Source organism: Blennius ocellaris (genome assembly GCF_963422515.1).
Source record: "Blennius ocellaris genome assembly, chromosome: 4".
NCBI classification, from domain to species: Eukaryota; Metazoa; Chordata; class Actinopteri; order Blenniiformes; family Blenniidae; genus Blennius; species Blennius ocellaris.
This window is the reverse complement of record NC_137653.1, coordinates 15,095,798-15,116,088: the sequence shown is the minus strand read 5'-3', so window position 1 is coordinate 15,116,088 and position 20,291 is coordinate 15,095,798. Positions and strand designations below refer to the sequence as shown.

The 20,291-nt window shown below is 44.1% G+C and overlaps 3 protein-coding genes across 3 annotated transcripts; 2 read left to right on the top strand and 1 right to left on the bottom strand.

Annotated features, from left to right (window-relative positions):
- The first annotated feature begins 355 nt into the window (after positions 1 to 355).
- On the top strand, positions 356 to 7,676 carry npepl1 (aminopeptidase like 1). The gene is made up of 12 exons (XM_080495092.1): positions 356 to 602; positions 1,459 to 1,644; positions 1,847 to 2,017; positions 2,105 to 2,194; positions 2,596 to 2,677; positions 3,076 to 3,218; positions 3,621 to 3,698; positions 4,737 to 4,837; positions 5,033 to 5,156; positions 5,246 to 5,422; positions 6,096 to 6,206; positions 6,883 to 7,676. Exons 1-12 carry the CDS (start codon positions 453 to 455, stop codon positions 7,039 to 7,041), a joined length of 1,572 nt encoding a protein of 523 aa, XP_080351218.1. The 5' UTR covers positions 356 to 452; the 3' UTR covers positions 7,042 to 7,676.
- An 878-nt stretch (positions 7,677 to 8,554) lies between these two features.
- ctsz (cathepsin Z) lies at positions 8,555 to 12,245 on the top strand. The gene is made up of 6 exons (XM_080495300.1): positions 8,555 to 8,819; positions 9,991 to 10,154; positions 10,256 to 10,435; positions 10,508 to 10,658; positions 10,782 to 10,944; positions 11,615 to 12,245. The coding sequence occupies exons 1-6, from the start codon at positions 8,692 to 8,694 to the stop codon at positions 11,738 to 11,740; spliced, it is 912 nt and encodes a 303-aa protein (XP_080351426.1). The 5' UTR covers positions 8,555 to 8,691; the 3' UTR covers positions 11,741 to 12,245.
- Positions 12,246 to 12,725: 480 nt separating this feature from the next.
- On the bottom strand, positions 12,726 to 19,046 carry nelfcd (negative elongation factor complex member C/D). The gene is made up of 15 exons (XM_080495574.1): positions 18,926 to 19,046; positions 16,990 to 17,102; positions 16,728 to 16,837; positions 16,528 to 16,637; positions 16,302 to 16,409; positions 15,869 to 16,021; positions 15,275 to 15,405; positions 15,002 to 15,167; positions 14,775 to 14,909; positions 14,317 to 14,456; positions 13,943 to 14,057; positions 13,754 to 13,849; positions 13,526 to 13,666; positions 13,203 to 13,332; positions 12,726 to 13,052 (listed from the first exon to the last, which is right to left on the bottom strand). The coding sequence occupies exons 1-15, from the start codon at positions 18,980 to 18,982 to the stop codon at positions 13,018 to 13,020; spliced, it is 1,740 nt and encodes a 579-aa protein (XP_080351700.1). The 5' UTR covers positions 18,983 to 19,046; the 3' UTR covers positions 12,726 to 13,017.
- Positions 19,047 to 20,291: the final 1,245 nt, after the last annotated feature.

Here is a 20,291-nt window from a genome sequence, read left to right as displayed (position 1 = left end):
GAACTTTTCCTGCTTCCCATCATTAGAACACTTACAAAAATTGTTCTATTTATAGTTATGGATCATTTAGATTATGAACCAGTAATTGTACTGAGGTACACATTTGCAATACACTGCAAATGTGAAAAGTACTCTCTGAAAAGAGTACTGTTTGTAATAAAACTATCGGCATATTTGCCGTTTTACCAAATACTGTCTTTGGAATGAGGTTGACATGTTTCGGGGTGCAACTTTACATTCGGCTGCATGTGTTTTCGCGATTTGAAGTTCAACTTTTCATTATTTAGTTGTATGGCTTTCTTGCGCGTCCCATTTGTACCCGGTAGATGTCGCTGTGTGGGTGCAGGTGAGGTTTGGTGCCTCCCGGCTGCCGTCGTCGCCGGTCCTGTTGAAGGAGAGCAGTCTGTCCACTCTGCGGTGCGCGTGCCGCTGCTGAGCCACTCCGAGAAATCATGGCGAACGTGGTGCTCGAGTGGAAGACTTCAGCCGGTGACTCGGAGCCGCAGAGCCGCCCCGTCCTGATCCTGGGGCAGCAGAGCCACCTGCAGCAGGCCAGCTGGAACCAGGTGAAAGGGAAGCTGCAGCCGGCCGTCAGCAAAGAGGTAACCGACCGACTGACTGGGCGACCGACCGCGAGCCTGGGCTCGCACTTGCTCCATGCTAGCCGCGGTTAGCACAGGCTAACGCAGCTCAAACAGTCACATCGCAGCACTTATCTGCTTCATTATAACACAGTCTCAAACAAGCTTTTAAACAGCCTCCCGTAAGAGGTTAGTTTGATTCTGTATTCGGGCAAAATAAGTCATAAACGGCGCTTTAAATTCACGTGTTTCTGCGCTGTCAAGTAGTTAAAACATTTTGTACTACTGCTGTCTGATGATTGACCTGGGATACATTCCGGTTTTACTACATTGTTTTCATTCAAACATCATAGAAGTCAAATACTGAACATGTTTTTTATATAGATGCAATGTAAAAAGAATGCATCTGAATAAATTTAAAGTATGTTTTAAGATCAATTTAATGCAGCCTTAGTCTTATGGGGGGGGGGGGGGGGTCTTTTCCCATCTACAGGGCTATAAACAGCAGCTATTTCCGGTCTTGGGGAGTTTGTACTTCCTCTTCTTGCAGCATTGATTTTTTTTTTTTTTTTTTCGCCATGGTGCTACTTCATGTTATTGTGCTGATACAGATGAATCACGGTGAGGGATCAGAGGTTGGACTCAGACTTAATACACCACCAGCTTGACTTCTTCTGCTGCTATTACCACTGTGTGGTGCAAAGTCTTCAGGGAGGGTTGTACAACTGGGGCAGTTCGTCTGGAAGGGGGATGATAGGTTAAAGAAATGTTCTCTCATAGCGATGGTTGTTAATGTTAATATTTGAAAAGGCTGAGGAGCTCTCCAAACCTGCAGCGAATCACACACGTCAACACACGGGTCTCCCTGTTTTCTCAGATCTGGCAGGCGGCTCTTGGCGCTTTGAACCCGAATCCCACCGACAGCTGCCCCCTGTACCTCAACTATGCCGCTGTGGCCGCCCTGCCCTCGCGCGTCAGCAGACACAACAGCCCTTCTTCTGCACACTTTGTGTCCCGCCTGGTCCGCTCCTGCCTGCCTGGAGGGAATAACCGCTGCATTGTGGTCAGTTTTCATCACTACTGTTTGTTTTCTCTCTTTTTTTTTCATTCTTTATTCAATCTCAGTTTTTTATCGAAGTGGGGTGTTTCAGAACAGGTGTGCAGATGTGCTTCGTCTTTCTCAGAGGTCCAGGCAACCCAATTTGGGCCATAAAGTGCCGGAGTAAATCGCTTGCCATGTCTCAGGTGTCGCTTTTCCTCTCCAGATGGTGTGTGAGCGTTCAGACGTGTTTGCGTCCTCCTGCGCCATTGCCAGAGCCTTCCCCATCTTCTCTCGCCGCTCCACCTCCTCACGCCGGGCAGAAAAAAAGCAAGTGACCGTGGAGTTCCTCATCGTCGGACAAGACAGCAATCCTCTCAGTGCTGGGGAACTTGAGGTGACGCGCCGTCGTCTTTGCGACCGCCGGTCGAGCGTTCGACCCGCGGCCCTGCCGCTTTGACCGCAAGTCTTCCCTTCCGTTCAGTGTCTTGCCAACGTCGGTGACGGAGTGCGGCTGGCGGCGCGCATTGTGGACACGCCATGCAATGAGATGAACACAGACCACTTCCTCGAGGTAGGAGGGACATGTTTTTTTTTAATACGTTTCTTTACTGTGGCCAATAGTATTGTGAATATCTTCCAAGCACGAGTCACAGCAATCTCAAGATCCACTGGATCAGAGGAAGTCGTGTTTCCATGGACTAATATAAGGAGGTGTAGAAGCATCAGTAATATATATTTTACTGTAAGGATTGTGTAGTATATCCTCAGTGAGAGAAACACGAACATGGCGAGTTGTTAAGTATTTACTAGTAACTGTGTTAACGTTTGTTGTAAGAACTTTATGTTTAAAACCGTTTGATAATAGGCTATAAACAACTTGTCCTGGTGAAGTGAAGGAAATTAGAATAAAGTGTTTCCTGTTTATCTTGTTGCAATGACTTAATTGCAGCCTTTTTATTGTTTTGCTTCCAGGAAATCAAGGCTGTTGGGAATGAAGTTGGAATCACTCCAGTCATCGTCCGTGGAGAGGAACTGAAACAGAGAGGGTTTGGAGGTACAGTGTTTGCACCCGCCCATTTATTTCTATAATAAGCCTATAATATGACAGCAACTTCATATTTGTAGTGGTCATTTTTCTTCCACGTAGTTTTTGTGTGTGTGTGTGTGTGTGTGTGTGTGTGTGTGTGTGTGTGTGTGTGTGTGTGTGTGTGTGTGTGTGTGTGTGTGTGTGTGTGTGTGTGTGTGTGTGTGTGTGTGTGTGTGTGTGTGTGTGTGTGTGTGGTTTAGATGTTTAAGTATCAGTTCAACTTGATCACAATTCTAAAGATTATACAATATTTGAAAAGTGAAATTTATAATACCAGCCCACAGAGACTGATTGAGTGAAATCTTCTGAGTGATTATTGATAGTTCGTACGCCTCATCTGTAACGCTTTGGCTCTCCTCTGTCAGGGATTTATGGTGTTGGAAAGGCATCAGAGCATCCCCCTGCACTGGCAATCCTGAGCCACACACCCGACGGTGCAACTCAGACAATCGCGTGGGTGGGAAAGGGCATCGTGTACGACACTGGTGGACTCAGCATCAAGGGAAAGGTCAGACATATTTTACTATTGTAAAGCAGCCCGAAGTCTGTATTCGACCAATGAAGGAGATTCATGCTTCAAGTGATAAAACATAATCATTGCTAGTTTTATTGGGGTTTTTTTTAAGCTAAATTTAAATGAGAATTTCCTCCCTGCTGCCTGAAGAAGGGCTGCTCAATTCTCCTCTGGTGTCAGTAATCCGTGACCGTGCACTGTCCGATACATGTGATCTGTTAAAGGCTTTAAGTCTTTTCTCAATAATCCGTTCAAGTTGCTGATGCCTTCTTGATCTCCGTGGCTTTTGTTGAACGTAAAAACATGCCTCGGGATCAGTCTCAGCCTTGACTGCATGCATTAGAAATCTAATCAAGTGTCAATCTCTGAATAACCGTTGCCTTTCGTGTCTTGTAGACGACAATGCCCGGCATGAAGAGAGACTGTGGCGGAGCTGCGGCCATCTTGGGAGCTTTCAAAGCCACTATCAAACAGGTGCTGTCACCATTTCACTTGTCCTTCCTGAACTGCCATAACTAACCCTTTTCGCCTAACTGGAGTATTTGCCTTTTTCAATTTTCCATCTGGAAAACGTTGTGCACACATTTTGCATGTTGGCGTCCTTCTGGTTGAGCATCAGTTAACCAGCCTGGGAGAGTAATCTCCACTATTTACCACTGCCTCAACACACAAAATCCTATTTCAGAAATAAACTGAAATTCTCTGAAGAGTTAAAGTTACTCCACCAGAACCAAGCTTTAAAATATACTTCCCATAAAAGGTTCTTCTGCACAGAAAAATAAACCAATACACGAAAACTAATTTCCAATCCGCAGTTGCCTAAATCAATCACACCAAAGTTGATATGTTTACAAACAAACGGGAATTTCTTGCACTCAATCGGTTTGTTTCTTCTAAATCTTTATTTTTTTTCCTTTGTGGATTCTGGTCGAGAAACTTTACCTGTTTAGTCGGCTAGTTCAAACTAATTAATAACTGTAACTAAATAAACCAAAAAATTTTCAGCATTTTGTATAACTGATTCATTATGATGACCCCTGATTGCTGAAAATGAATTAAAAAAAAAATGAAATCAACTGACCTTGTGAAATAATATATTTTGAATACAGTAAAAAAAAAGCTTCATATAATTCATAATGTCATGATGCTACTTTCCAGTTGCCTTAATGCTATGAATTTCTGACTCTAAATGAGATTGCATCATTGAAAAGAAAATGTAATTGAGTTTACCTTATTTCATTCACTGCGTCAAAAAACCTGGGCCATTCAGGCAGCCTCTATGCTCACGCATCACGCCGAGTGCAGCCATGTTGAAAAACGAACTTTTAGTCCTTGAAGTTGCTTTTCTGAGGTCTTGTGAACCTGTAAAGTAGCTTTATTGTATTATGCAGTGTGACTGCAGTCAAGCTATAATAACATTCTACCTTTATTGTTCGAATTAGTCATTCTGAAAAACGAAAGCTGTGGTGTTCCTCCTATACTGCGTTAACAAGAATTGTCTCTTTATTTCAGGGCTTTAAGGATAACCTCCACGCCGTGTTTTGCCTCGCGGAAAACTCGGTTGGGCCCGCTGCCACACGGCCCGATGACATCCACACTCTGTATTCTGGAAAGTGAGACTTGTTTTTTAATAATAATGCATCATTTGACGTGGGGATTTGTTTGAAGCAGGGGTCAAATGACATGTTTACAGTTTTGATTTGTCATCCACGCTGTGACGGTGCATCTGCCTGTAAACTGTCTGAGATCATTTTACAAGCCAAATCAACAGGTGTAAAGTATTTAATTTCTTTGTTTTTTTTGTCAAGGACGGTGGAAATAAACAACACTGACGCCGAAGGCAGGTTGGTGCTGGCGGATGGAGTCGTGTACGCGAGCAAAGACCTCTCTGCGGACATCATTCTGGATATGGCCACACTGACCGGGGCGCAGGTCGGTGACCATCGCCCAACAAGTGCACAGACTTGCACGCGACCAGCAAAAGCGCTCACCTCTGGACTTCTCCCGTTCGTGTCGTTCAGGGAATCTCGACGGGCAAGTACCACGCGGCCGTGATGACCAACAACGAGCAGTGGGAGTACGCGTGCGTGCGTGCCGGCCGCAGCAGCGGCGACCTGGCTCACCCCCTGGTGTACTGCCCCGAACTGCACTTCAGCGAGTTCACCTCCGCCATGGCCGACATGAAGAACTCCGTCGCCGTGAGTAAATCCGTTCATGAATCCTCACAGACAAGACGCGACGGCAGGGCGTAACCGGAGTGTTGACGACTGAACTGAATAAGTTGCAGCTCACTTGATATGAACCACATTCGCGGTTTAATTGAATCCACGACGGAAATCTTTTTCACATAGTTTGAACTTGGAGATTTCCACATGTGCACACATTTTAGGGAGCAGAGTGAATCCCACTGGTAGAAGTGTTGTCGTACTTTAACCACACACACATTGCAAGTTCTCAAAGTCACAAGAGTATGACTCCTTTGTTCTACTGTTCCAATTTGAGGAAGCTCACATATCTGCCGGCCGACACAATCCCTCTCAGCCTAATGTTAAAAAAAAAAAACAAGAAAAACATTTCAACACCAATGACGATCAGTTGTTCCTCTGAGATTTGATTTTAAATCAATGAAAGCACATGCATTTTTAGTGAAGAATGTTTATTTTTCAAAGTGGTTAATACTGAACTCCCTCATCGAATTAATTGAAATCACACTGGGGGGAAGAAAAAAAAAAACAGCGGCTGAATTTTTAAAGCTTCAGCTGCAGATCAAGAAGAATGTGCTCCTGCAAGTGACGCCAGAGCTTCTTCCCTTCTGGTGCGGGTCCTGATGTGTCTAAACTCGCTCTGTTGTCGTTTGTTTTTCCTCGACAGGACCGGGAGAACGCTCAGAGCTCCTGCGCCGGCCTCTTCATTGGTTCCCACTTGGGCTTCGATTGGCCTGGTGTCTGGGTCCATGTTGACATTGCTTCTCCAGTTCATGCTGTGAGTTTCTGAAGCTTTGAGGAAGATGGACTGATATGTGGAAATGGTTTACTCTGTTGTTCTTCTATCCCGGAGCATATCGGGAAATTATCCTTGGTTTGAAAGAGGACGTTTGGTTTTGTTTACAGCTTCACAACAAAATGCATTTGAGCAATCAATCAAGCGCAAAGCTGCTGGAACGCATCCCATCTGAAAAGGGCCGACAGTATTTTTTAAATCTCACTCCTTGAGTGTGACGCTTTTATAGTTTTATGACCTGTTTGTGTGTTCAAGTTGTTTTGGCCGCACCCAATTAGATTCTCTGTGTTTCAATCATCCACAAAGTCATGGGATCTCTGTTTGACAGATACTGATACTTGAGGCACTTCAACTGACTTTCTGTCCAGAGAAACCAGTTTCCATTTCATTGTTCCTCATTCATTGTGAAGGTCAGAGCAGATGAGCGTACAGGCCGATTACTCCTTAATCGTCATATAAGCACTTTTTCCATTATATTCCTGCAGGTATTTCACTGAGACACTTTCCTCATCTTGTGATTCCGCTCAAAGCCCTTTTCAGTCTTAAGCTTTCCTGTTTGTGATTCTGTACTGCCTGAATTTAACCGCTTCACTCGGTGTAAAAAGGAATTGGCCTGGTAACATTACAATGGACTTTTCCCCGTGTTGTGTCTTCGCAGGGGGAGCGTGCTACAGGTTTTGGTGTTGCCCTGCTCATGGCTCTGTTCGGTCAGGCATCCGACGACTCCATGCTGAACCAAGTGTCTCCTTTAGGGGCACCCAGCAACATGTCTGAAGACCAGATGGAGCGTGACTGCAAAAGACGACGGCTGGTGTAGACAGCGGCTCACTGACCCGTCACCACTCCCACCTCAACTTGTGAAACGTGTGCAAACTAAAGCATTTAAAGCGGTCAAATTTATGATTAAAACTGATAAATACCTGTGAATCAGATGTGGTATAAATGACTCTGATCACACTCGAGCCCTGACGTTTCTTCATGACTCGGCACATACTGCACTGATCACCTCTAGCTTTTTCATTATTCGTATATCAAAAACAACTGGTTGTTCTCAACACCTCATTCGGGATTTTAGCAGTGGGGGTTTTTTTTTTCTGTGTTCATATTCAACCGATTTTTACACTTATGGTAGTTCCAGATATTACCTCATAAACTTTGCTTTCATATATTATCAACAGGAACGGTTGTGAGGTGAGTACATTTATGCAAATCAATGATTGCGCCGTATATGTCTCTGTGGAAACTGTTGACTCCACGTCAATGAAGCTGGATGTGTTTTTAGGTGACCACTATTCACCCTGTGTGGAGTAAGACACATGTCATGACTTGCTTTGTCAGCATAAAACTCACTGTTCAGAAGTAGAAGTATAAATGAAATTACTGCTCAAATTAGCCGTTTTTCCACCCTTGTGACAATCATGTTGTCCTTCAATAAAGGCAGTGCCAACAGTCCATTGTGTGCACGTTTCTTCAAAAGCTTTTTTAATTGTCTCGCCACCATTTGGTTGCTTGTTGTTCTGCTACACTGTCCGTCTTAACAGTTATAACTTCTATTTCTAAGAAAGAAAATATGATGAGGTAACTATGCATTTCCCAATACATCACCGACACGACCTCAGGGCTGAAGGGCCCCTAAACTCTACTCATGTGAGCATCATTTAGTCAACTCGGCAACTCGGGGTGATAAAGAACTGAAGGACGGGTAAACATTAATGAATGTTTTGTCAAAAGTCAAGATCATTATGCACTGGATAGAGAACCTGTGAGATTTGACTCAAAGAAATATCTTCTCGAAATTACTCGTGAGGAGTAAGAGTAAGACTTAGCAGGACTAATGAACCCGATTAAATCGGGTTCATTAGTCTTAATATGTTTAGCGTCTCCTGTATTTGAACAAACATTTTATAACGTGGAAGATAAGCCAAAGGACTGATGGTCTCATCCCCTAAAGCGAAACATCATAACACAATGAAACCCAGTCTCAAAAACATGGGAGTTACATATGTGCCAGTTAATAAAGAGTATTTTTCAAACAGCGATTCATGCAATCTATGTGGAATATGTTAAAAAAAAAAAAAAAAAGAAAAAGCTTTTCGGACGTTGACGCTATCTAACTGCCATCTGAGGCAGTTAGACAGCGTTACGAGAGATTGAAGAGGGAATCTGCAACCTGTTTTTATTCTAAATGAGGGGCTCCGTACCGTACAAATGCAACAAGCAATTTCTTTTTTCTTTTTTCTTTTCTTTTTTTTAGGTTTCAGTCACATGTCGCAGAGATGTGAGTCTGACTTCCTGGTGAAGCATGTGACCGTCCTCGTGGTCACGTGACACTTTCCCCCAGCGGTTAAGAGGCAGCGGTCGCTCACCAGTTTACCTTCCCAGAGTGTTTCGTGTCTTTGTCCGCTCCTGTCTGGAAGTGTCAACTCCAGTGCTCCCGTCTCACCGTCTCACCGTCTCCGTGTCTCTCATGGCTCTCTCCACCGGGACCCTGCTGCTCCTCTCGGCCGGGCTCTGCGCAGTGTCGGCCGGCGTGTTTTTCCAGGCGAAGGAGCCCTGCTACGTCCGCCAGCCGAGGAAGGACGGCTTTGGAGTGAGGTAAAGTTCACAACAGACATTAATGTAAAGATTAAAAAAAAAAAAAAAAATCTACCAAGACGTTACAAAGTAGAAAAGCAACTTCTACTCAGGAGCTGAGCTGTTAATTTTAACCGTTAGCGTTCGTTTATGACGCATCAAGTCGCCATGAACCGTAAACCAGACGTAAAGGAGTCATTAAAGTGTTATAATAATGCAGACTTGACATGTTTCTGTGTCTCAATAAACCGATTATGACGTTTTCTGCCTCACAGGCTGAGGAAGAAGCAACAGAGGAGAACTGATTTCTCTGCTGCTCATTAATTTTAAATAGTAATAACAATAATGGTTTACAACCTGACTTTAACGCTGCATGGCAGCCAAGGAGTTAAAGTCTGAAATGTCAAGTTACTTTAATGAATACAGTCCGTGAAAACACAGAGACACTCAGATCCACACTCCTCTGCCACCTACAATGATTGGTTCTATTTAATTTTGCACAACAACATGGTACGTTAAAGTTTTATTTAATTCCTTCTCCACATGATGAAACCTCATGATTTCTTTTTTTCTCTATTCATTTTCTGTTCCTTTTTAAAGTCTGATGAATCGCATTATACTTTAATAACACTGTGAATGCGCTTAAGAGTTGCTCTGGAATGTTTCTGGCTTCCCTTGTTGATCTTGAGTTGCCTTTTTGTCCCACATTGCGTTTCTAGGTGTATGTTTTGTTGTGCGGCTCTTTGTGACGATGGTTTAATGCAGTGGTTTGTGATTGAAATTGAAGTCACCTCTAAAAAAACTAAGAAACTAAAAAAAGAAGAAGCATGTGTTTATTTTTAAAGAACAGGTAACATTAACCAGACATAACGATTCCTTTTGAGGTTTTCTCAGTACACTTTAAAAAACAAAACAAAAAGCATGAGGAAATGAAACAGAAGTGTGCGAATGTACCACTGATGTTCCAGTTATATTAATACTGAAGGAAACATCGAGAAACAATTTCATTTTGAGGAACTGAGTTTTTCACTAGTGCCTATGAACCCACGCATCAATGTGATCACTTGATCCGGAGGTCATTGTAAACGTTCTGGTCCGTCAGAAGAAATTCAGCCAGAAAACATTTCACCAACTTTATTGTGACCGATTAGAAGCATGCAGAACACAAAACTCATGATGGCTCCATCCACAGAACTGAACCTCGTCCTCATGAGTACCTAAACACCTCTGACCTGCCCAAGGCGTGGGACTGGAGGAACGTCGACGGCATCAACTATGTCAGCACCACCCGCAACCAGCACATCCCCCAGTACTGCGGGTCCTGCTGGGCTCACGGCAGCACCAGCGCCATGGCGGGTACGGCTCAGCCCGTCATTACAGCACTTTCCATTCCACATCCTCTTTTGCTTCAGCGAACAACGGATCTTCATTTACTCGTGTGACGCATATTTTTTCAGATCGCATCAACATTAAGCGTAAAGGAGCATGGCCCTCCGCTTACCTGTCGGTCCAGCACGTCATCGACTGCGGAGACGCGGGCAGTTGTCACGGTGGCGATCACTCGGGGGTGTGGGAGTACGCCAACACCCATGGGATCCCAGATGAGACCTGCAATAACTACCAAGCCAAAGACCAGAGTAGGTGTCCCTTCAGTGGACGGGAGCCACGGTTTCAGTTCCAGTCTGATGCATTTGTTTGTCTCTCTAAAGAGTGTAAGCCCTTCAACGAGTGTGGCACCTGCACCACTTTTGGAGTGTGTAACATCGTGAAGAATTACACTCTGTGGAAAGTGGACGATTATGGCGCCGTCAGCGGACGGGAGAAGATGATGGCGGAGATTTACAAAGGGGGACCAATCAGGTGAGCGACTTTTCTTTTTTTTGTAATCATTTCATCGCACCTCTGGCCTCCACAGAACTTTAAAATTTTGACAAATTCGTGACAAAGAACATCTTTTCTTGTCTTGTTTTTTTTTTTCTGGAGCTGTGGGATTATGGCCACAGACAAGCTGGACGCGTACACTGGAGGTGTCTACTCCGAATTGCAGGAAGAAGCTTTCATCAACCACATCGTGTCAGTGGTTGGATGGGGCGTGGACAACGGCGTCGAATACTGGGTCGTACGCAACTCCTGGGGAGAGCCATGGGTGAGCGCTCTTCTGGCACAGAACTTGATGTGATAATATGGCAAATATTTGATTTGTTTCTATAAAATAAACCACGATGTATTGTGTAGGGTTTACATATGTGCTTTGTTTGTTCTGTGTTGTCTTGGATATGAGAAAACATTTGAAACGAAATGGAATACTGCCATGTTTTTGCATTCGGTTGATAATGGCAAATAAACAAAACGACAAAAGCGATTGGACTCATACCTCTAAATCCTGAGTAAAGAACAACACAATCCCTATCAAATGAGTAAGAAATTCCCAGTTATAAAGAGTACAAACTCAATGTGGTATATGACAATTTCAGTTGCTCACACTGCAGTGGGATGACATGATGTATGCAGTTTGAGACGTTTAGAATTTTGCTGACTTCTGTATTCGTCCGTCTTTGACAAAAGGGCCGTATCTGTATGTTACAAGTATACATCTTTAACCTCGTGCCACACAATTATAGCATTTCCTTTATTTTGTTCATTTCTAATTCTCATTTCGCTCTATATCGGATCACAACCCACTTACAAGGTCCAAACTGTTTCTTGCCACTCATACGATGACTGGAATGAGTTTAATGGAGTCAAAATAGACCACATTTTTGTAATCTCTTGGCAGCAACTGGTTAATGCGAGTATTTTGTTTCCTGTCCTGTCAGGGTGAGAAGGGCTGGCTCAGGATCGTGACCAGCGCCTACCAGGGAGGAAGTGGCAGCAAATACAACCTGGCGGTGGAGGAGGACTGTATGTACGGAGACGTCGTTGTTCCTAAATCCTACATGTAGAGGAGTTCAGCACTGCGGCAGGCCTCCACTGCACACTATCCTGCCTTGCTGTAGGTGTGAGGAAGCTTTTCATTTTCTCATGTCGAAAAGGGAACGTATTCAGGTTTTATTGTTGTTGTTTTGTTATTTTAAGATTTTATTAAATAGATATAATCAAGTGCCACGGTCATCAAAGCTGGATATCAGGCTTTTACTCCTTGACTGTTGGAACAGTCAGAAACATTGAGAAGTTATCAGAAGAATGAGAAACACTTTGTCAGGGGAAGATTGACGTAAGACTCCCATTAAACACACTTCGGCCAAAGAATGCAGCGATTAAAAATTGTCCCACACTGCTGCTACAAGGTGGAGTATTTTCATCGTGTGCTTTGAAGCCACTCCCAATAGCACACTTTCACTAAACAGTAAAGCGTATGTATGTGCCTTAAAAACACAATGTTGTTTGTCTTCAGGCTGAACCACTGTTGAAATCTTTGCTAATTCAAACTGACAATAAACACAACTGAAAGTCTGCTCTCTACTGCCTCCTCTCTGTTGGACATTTACGATTACACCGGGCCGTGAAAGTCATTTATGCACTAAAATGCGACTGCATGTATATGGTAGTTTGTATTAGGATATTTTAAATGACATGGGTGTGTATGGAAATGTGTTTTATACACGTGCACTGGGATTTGTGTGTGTGCCTACAACCACCTTGAAGAGTCTTGTCGTCACTTCCACCTCAGAAACAGAAGAACAAACGGGAGTTTTCTCTGCCCTCTTGGTGAACTTGCAGATTACGTTTGTCAAGCTCGGCCCCATCAGGTGACAATGTTTGAAATCGGGATGAATAAACGCAGATAAGAAAAGTCTGACCGCAGTGATCCAGCCACAAATCTTTGTACGCACTCCCAAGTCATTTTACTACTATAATGGTGTCCCGTCTTCTGTGTTCCTATTTTTATGATGCTGGGGCACAAATATTAAAAAACATGTATTAGAACATTATCAGCTTTTATTTTAAAATGTCTCAAACAAACATAAAATATAGAAAATCAAATATACAGGTGGGGGGGGGGAGAAAAAAAGGAAAGTAGCTGCATCTTCTGAGGTACCTCCATGAAGTCTGACCTCTCAAGTCAACGTTTGTCTTCGCGTTGCCTCACATTCACCTCCGCTCTTTTGGTTGAACTAAAAATTCAATTTCCAAGCGTTGCCCGTCAAGCAGAGCCTTTGGCCGTCGCTGAGATGAGATTTGTCTCCGGGTACAATCTTCCACGTCAACCCTTGCGGTGTCAGTTGATCATGATGAAGTTTGACTTGCAATGAGCTGTGAAACAAATCAGAAGCACGAGAGGACGTTTAACTGCACCTGATGAAGAACTCATAGATTCTCCACTTTAGATGCTCATGAGGAAACAACTTTCTCTTATTTTTGTGTACACAACTTTTTTTCGCATGTGACTTTGTCGTCACCCACCGATAAACTCGGCCACAGGGTCGTTTTCTCCCTCTGTGCGGATTGTTCCTGCGATGCTTTCGTTCTCCAGGATGGGCAAGAAGAGCTGAACGAAGTCCGACGTGTAGGACGGCGCGATCACATCCAGCACCTTCAAGAGAATCGGTGGGGATCAAAGCTCGGCGTTGGCGATCGAGATGAGAGTGAGATTCGCTTTATAATTCATTTATTATGATGCTTGTAGTCACATTTAATCAAGTTTTTTTACTTTCACTCAGTTCCTGCTTCTGCTTTAGCAGCAGTTGGCGTCATTGAGTTTGCTTACGATTGAGATGAAACGTTACCTCGGTCACAAAATATCGAATGAGGGAGATATCTGTGTTGAGTTTCTCCAGACACTTTCTGATGTAGCCAACGACGGGCAGGACGTAGCCGCGGCTCAGCAGGTGGACCATTCGGTCCAGGAGGGTCTTCTTCAACTCCAACTGCAGAGGGCGTTGAAGGCCGTTAGCGGCGTCGTTGACGATGCGCAGCAGTTAAACCAGACATGTGTTGGTGACACAAATACACACCTGCTCCATGACGTCCAGCTGAGAGTGCTCCGTCTCAAAGAGCTTGATGAGCAGCTGGAGGACCTGCGGGTGCAGCAGCTGGTGGCACGTGCAGATCTGATGATCGGAGGAAGAAAAAAAAAAAAACGTCACGTTTGAACTTTGCTTTTGTCTTAACACGTCGCGCAAACTTTTGACACTGTGTCATACCTCGTCCAGTAGAGCTAAATGGACGGGCGTGTGGTCAGTCTGGAGCTGGAAGTACCGCGGCTCCGACACCGTCCAGTCCACCCACTTCAACACTCCCATCGCGACCACTGGGAACCTGAAACACAACGAGCAGCCGGTCACGGAGCAGCCAGGAAGGAATTCTAACTTTTACTGATAATGAGGCTTTAATATCACCAAGTGTCGGTTCAAATTTGGAGGCAGTGAACTATCGTCATCAAGTAATCAACTTGATTCGGTTATCCGGTTTGATTTGTACAATGTGGGGAAACAAAACAAAAACTGTGCATAACATTTTTTTTTTTAAGTCGTTTTTTATGTCTGTGGACGCCAAGTAGATTGTGTGTTTCGCTCACCGGATGCATTGGTACAAAGTCCCCAGCTCAGCCACCAGCTCTGTCGCGCCTTTGTTCTCATTGCAGCAGAGGTTGTGCACCGTCTCGATGGCCTTCGACGTCGACTTCAGCTCGTCTTTATTGATGTTGACTCTTTTGTTCTGGGATTGAGTGAAAAAAAGATTTAAGAAAAGCTTCAGGTTGAACCGGACGATAATCAGGACAAGCATTACTTGGTCCATTATGGATTGGTAGATATAGTGTCAGTCAGGACATAAATACAAAATAATTAATGTAAATATGAAACTGTGTGTGTGAACAAAAATCATATAATAGTGTTTCAGTTGTAGAACGAGGAGCCAAAATGTGAAAAAGAAAGGGGGGGGGGGGGGGTACCTTCCAAGAAACAACTACACAACTTAGTTGCACGGCTGATTTAAAAAATAAAGTTACGACCAGCATCATTTCGTTGACGTTACCTTTTTCCACGTCTCGACCACGCTGGCAGCGTAGGCCAGAATGTGGATGTACTTATGTTTGTGGTCTTGGTTGATCTTTGACCCGGGTTTGAAAAGCGATTGCATGAAGAGGTCCAGAAAGGCCGGCACTCTGATCTGCGGGGCAACCGAAAATGGATTTAAAGGACGAAAAGCAAGAGAGGGTTTTGGGTGATCGGCAGTGTGAATGAGCGTGAACGAGTCCTCACCAGCTCCACGGGAGGAGGGTCCATGCTGCTGAACATCTTGAACAGAACTGTGATGTCGGCAGGATTCAGCGCTCCTTTGGACAACATCGCGCCCAGCGCTTGACAGGCTCGGGGGTAAGCTGCCGCAGTGCCGAGTGCGAGGGTGATCTGACTGGCATCGTGGCCTCTGGGACACAAACGCACAGATCAGCACCGGCAACATTTGCCCCTCATATTACAGTTACACACAACGACCACGTCAAACCAGTCAAGCGCTGCCGAAAGAGAAACTACCTTCCATGCGCCGACTTCTGCACTTCCTGTCCGATCCTGCGAACAGCTGAACCTCCCTGTTCTTCCTGGGCGAGGATGGACATCATGGCCTGAGCGAAGAGGTAAGTGTGCTCGCCGTGACAAACCATCTTCTGTAGGAGAGGCGGAGAGATTCAGGAAAAAATTTAATTGTGGCTTTGTGCAGCGAAACACATACATAAGTTTGTTTGGTTTTTTTCCCCAGAATAATAATCCTGTGTGAATATTTTCACTCCCCTTCATACGGTCACTGCAACCCAATGTGAACAAAGCGTGAAGGACGGCGGGTGAATGGATGGATGGATTAATGATTGACCAGAGAGTCACCACAAGCACCCCCACAAAATAATAACACTAATAACAACAGGTTTCTTTTCCCCATTCAGCAATTTTCAATTTACTGTATGATAAGATCAAATTTGCAGCAACTTGACAGCATGTAAGAACTTATCCGGTGTGCAAATGTTACATAAAAGATGCTATAACACATTAACAGGGATTTAAAGTGGATAAATAAGATTTAAACTACGCTACAACAATGGTATGGTTTATAAAAACAGAAAGGTTGAGCCTCACGGCAAATTCTGGCAAGTTCTTCTCCAAGTTTTCTTCCCCGCCATCGAGCAGCGTGGCCAAAGACGTCCGCAACACCCGAGAAAACACCTCCAGCTGCTGACAGGCCGTGGACACGCTGGTGATCTCTCCCTGGTAACCTGCGTCTGAAATGAGCTAAACGCACAGACAACAAAACTGAAAACCAGCGCAGTGCTGCCAACAATCGATGGCATCAATAGATGTCATTACATTAGACTTTTAGATTACTGCAATTATCTCCAAGCTGAAATAAAAATACCCACTGATCCCTAAAAGGAGAATACACTTAAACTGAAACATCTCAATATGGAACAAAACTGAACATCGTGACCATGACAGAGCTGGTGTACTGGTTGACGATTACAATGGAGAAGTTAAATACGTGACCGGAGTGTGGATGTCGTAGTAAAGGTACCTTGACGGTGAAGTTGAGCATGAGGCAGTCTGGATGAGCTTCTGCCAGCTTGTAGAAAAGATCTCTCCACGTTGTGTGGGCAATCATTTGCTCGAGCCACGCGGGAGTCTAGAAACACAGGAATCGGTTCACGGGAATCTCAATTCCATCAAAGTTTGGGAAAGCCTTCGATGTGTGTTGTCGTGCGTTTCCCCGAAAAACGACCCTGGTGCTGAGAAACCCTCACCTCTCCCTCAACTGTGAAGATGGAATCGGCCTTCTGGGGGTCAAAGTGTTTTATCAGAAGGCTCTTGAGATGATTTTCTACTCGTTCTTGGACCTGAGCCGGCTCCACACCTGTGGTCATCAAAAACAGATTTGAGCTGGTAAATCTCACTCGTTCAGAGTATTTTCTGATGTAAACAAGAGACGGCTGCTGCCACTGACCCATCTGGATGAGCCACTCAGCCAACAAGTTCACAGTCTGGGCCACAGCAGAGTAGTTTTCAGACAGAAGCTGGATCACATGTTCTGGAGAGCCCCCTGCCTGAAAATACCTGTTTCCAACAACAACAACAACAACAACGCAGTGATCAATCATCTGTGCTGCATGTCGCTCATTTCACTTGCATTGCTCTCATTCAGGAACTTTGTGTTGCACACTGGGATTCAACTCCAAAACGTTTCCTCCAGTCAAACAGGGACTCACGTTTTCAGCGTGTTGAAGATGGCGGGCTCCATGATGTAATCCCTGCTGGAGAATTTCTGCAGACAGTCTTCCTGGGTCTTGCCGTCATTTTCGCCTTCAACATAGCCATCCTCCTGAAAGACACAGAGATGGTGCAGGGATAATGCATGACTGACCCACATACGAATTTCATGTTTTATATTTTTTTCATTCTGGGTTTGGTACAATTTTTTTTATTTTATTAAAAAAAGATACATATTTATGAGTTGCCCCCTGCTACCATGAGAGGGAGCTGTACCACAGTTTGACAAGCCCATTGTTTATTTTAACAGCCACAAACTCTTGACTCCAGCTGCATGCTGGACTTCAAACACTGAGAAAACATCTGTCAAAAGACTGAAACTTTCCAGACTTTTTATGGGTCTGTGTTTCTGGTGAATCGTTGCGTTTGTCATTCTTCTCAATAAACTGATCAGAAGCTGAGTGTGTTTAATGTTTTAAACACAGCTCCATGTCAAGTTGTATCTCTCTATTTTCCTGTAATAAAAGCCCCAACTTTCAGTTTGTAACAGCTCAAAGTCCCTCTGACTTTTTATTGTATAAGACGTCATCAGATTATCAGTAATGCAGCATCAGGATGTTGCTCTTGTAGCTTCAGGAGTTTCAGACAGTTCAACTGTTCAGTTGTGATGATTAATATACAGCGACTGCAGATAAAGGAGACAATAGAACAAAAGGCTTCTCGAAAATAAACCTCTTCTCAACTGCATTTAGTGTGATGTTGTTCATTTGTGCATTTATGTAATTAAACTCGTATGAGAAGTCCCGCATTTGTTGGAGCTGTTAATATACAAACATGTTAAATGTGACATAGACAATTCCTTCATTTTTACAAAACATCTGAACAAAGAAAAGTTGGAAAGTGGTTGTTTTGGTTTAAAAATGTGTTTTATTAACTTGCTATGTACATTTTTCCTTCTGTTTTGCTGGTGAATATTAAGCTTTCATATTTGTTTTATGCGAGGGCAGAATGTCATTTTTTGGGAATACGAGTATGTATTTTACCCACTTGAGTACAATTTACATGTGATCTACTTCATGACTTTTGACACAGTAACCACAATGAGTACAGACACAATTTGGATGATCGGCATTTTTGAAGACACAAGGTTTATTCTTTTAACGTCATATCTAGGACACACTTGTAAAATAGATTATTAATCTCAATGTGGTACTCCTGAGTAAATAACGGCAAATGAAATGAAATTTCTCTGAACTTTTATTTCTTTAGATCAACGTCTGTCGACAATTATGTAAATATTACTGGTATATTCTTTGAGAAATTGGCTTAAGGTACACATTTTATTGAGGTAAACTGAATGAAGTGCTGACAAAGCAATTAAATATCCGACTGCAACAGACTAACCGAAACATAAAACTACATTTTGATCAGGTTTAAAACCACCCATCATCGGTGGACTGTGAATGACCATATTCATATATTTCTGTGTCAAACTTCACTAGAATCATTCAGATTTCAGCATCAAGACCTCATATTAAATGTCAACAATAGTAAACCCCAACTTTTGATTGAAACCTAAAGCTTTGTAAACAGTGTCGTGGAGAGAAGGGTTCAATTATTTCCTCTGAAAGGTGTTTGACTGATTGTCCTACGAAGTTGTGTACAACTAAACCACTGAGTTTAGGAGTAAGGTGAGACTTCCCCTGCACGTCCAGCACGAGCAACCGTGTGCGGTTAGCTTGTAGCTGGCTAAACAAACGGCTGTTCCTCTGCGAGCTTCAGATCGCGTACGAGAAACGTGTGGAAGAGCTGACAGCTCCACGGATCTCATGGAGAATATTGCAGCGCCGAAAGCAGCAGGAGCCGCAGAGCTAACGTCGGGCTAACTGACGACACCGACCAGTCGAGACAGCAACAAGTCTCCCTCTCTCTCACCAGGTGTCCCTCCACTCCCTCCCAGTCTCCTCCTCCGCTGTAGTACTCCTCCTCCATGGCGGCGGAGACAACTGGCGAGGCGAATTCTGACGGCAGCGACCCAGTTTAACAGCGATTAAATGTCGCTGGGGTTGTTTTGTTTCATGCGCGAAGCCGTTATCCCTGTTATAAGCTAACCGGCTAACAACAACGGGAGGAAAATGGCGACGCGGTGACGTCACGCGACACGACCCGTCTCAGGCTGGCAGGCTCCGCCTCCTAAAAACACGACCTGCAGTTTGGTGCGGTTAAAAAAAGTACTCTTAAAAAAAAACAAAAAGACTAATCCACGTTTAAAAATCAACCCTGCTAAAGCACGTAATGAACCTGGAATCATGTTCTATCAATTCCGGCGTAACCTCTGATCCTGCTGGCCGACAATGTGGTTCAATCCCCGTCCAAAACGCAAGAAACAAACACAAGATGTGTGATCCATGAATCTTCCCTCAGGTTTTCCACCTTCTCAACCTGCTTGGAAACCAAGTCTCCAAAACCCTTTGTCCAATACAAAAATAAAAAAACTGTCCCGAATGTTTTAATTCTTTGCTTCCCCTGGTTTGAAGAGCAGCCGGGGTGAGGCCCCGATGGTGGTTGACTTGAAGCAGGTGGGCACAAGAGTTTGACATGATAAAGATGCCCCCCACGAACACATAAGCAAGTTCAGATGAGCAGACCAGGGCACGCCCAGAGACGTTATCTTGGGTCGCTGAATTCCTTGGGTTTGTTCTCCTCTGAACCATGTGCACCTTCGCTGGTGTCACCATTAGTTGGTGTTGGGGATGTTGAAGCCTACATAGAACTCATCCAGCTCATCTGGTAGTGGGGGTGTGCTGAGTGTGCACCCCCCCCCCCCTTCTCTCTCGGAGCAGCCATTCTAAAAATACATCAAAGTCTGTGATCGAAAAGCAGTCCTGAAGTACCCGCTCAGTTTCTTCAGTCCATACTTTTAACAGTTTACCATTTTGTTTGGAAACAGTCGGATGTTTATTATCCAACAACAAATACTTAAGATGATTGTATATGGTTCTGCCATGTGGTGACTGCAAGATGTTAAATCATAGCTCAAGTTCTGGCCATCTGAGACGGATCCATCAAATCCACAACAAGGTCGAGTCGATCGCCACCAGTCGCCAAACTGACCCAGCACGGTCACCAGTGTCAGAAAAACTTTAAGTGACTCTGGGCAGTTGACCTAATTTGTGTAGGCAAAGTAGTCATGCAGAACCACAAGCCTTCACCACATCCACTGCCAGCATATAGTCTTCTCCAATTGCATAAGACTATTAAGAAATTCACCAAAATAACCAAGAAATGACAATGACAAGAT

Coding starts and splice junctions, on each gene's coding strand:
- npepl1 (XM_080495092.1), top strand. CDS start 453: ATGGCGAACGTGGTGCTCGAGTGGAAGACTTCAGCCGGTGACTCGGAG. Junction 2,195..2,595: donor ACACAGACCACTTCCTCGAG/GTAGGAGGGACA, acceptor TTTTGCTTCCAG/GAAATCAAGGCTGTTGGGAA. Junction 2,678..3,075: donor GAAACAGAGAGGGTTTGGAG/GTACAGTGTTTG, acceptor CTCCTCTGTCAG/GGATTTATGGTGTTGGAAAG.
- ctsz (XM_080495300.1), top strand. CDS start 8,692: ATGGCTCTCTCCACCGGGACCCTGCTGCTCCTCTCGGCCGGGCTCTGC. Junction 10,155..10,255: donor CAGCACCAGCGCCATGGCGG/GTACGGCTCAGC, acceptor ATATTTTTTCAG/ATCGCATCAACATTAAGCGT. Junction 10,436..10,507: donor CTACCAAGCCAAAGACCAGA/GTAGGTGTCCCT, acceptor GTCTCTCTAAAG/AGTGTAAGCCCTTCAACGAG.
- nelfcd (XM_080495574.1), bottom strand. CDS start 18,982: ATGGAGGAGGAGTACTACAGCGGAGGAGGAGACTGGGAGGGAGTGGAG. Junction 16,838..16,989: donor ATCTTCAACACGCTGAAAAC/GTGAGTCCCTGT, acceptor TGTTGGAAACAG/GTATTTTCAGGCAGGGGGCT. Junction 14,058..14,316: donor ACTTTGTACCAATGCATCCG/GTGAGCGAAACA, acceptor GTTGTGTTTCAG/GTTCCCAGTGGTCGCGATGG.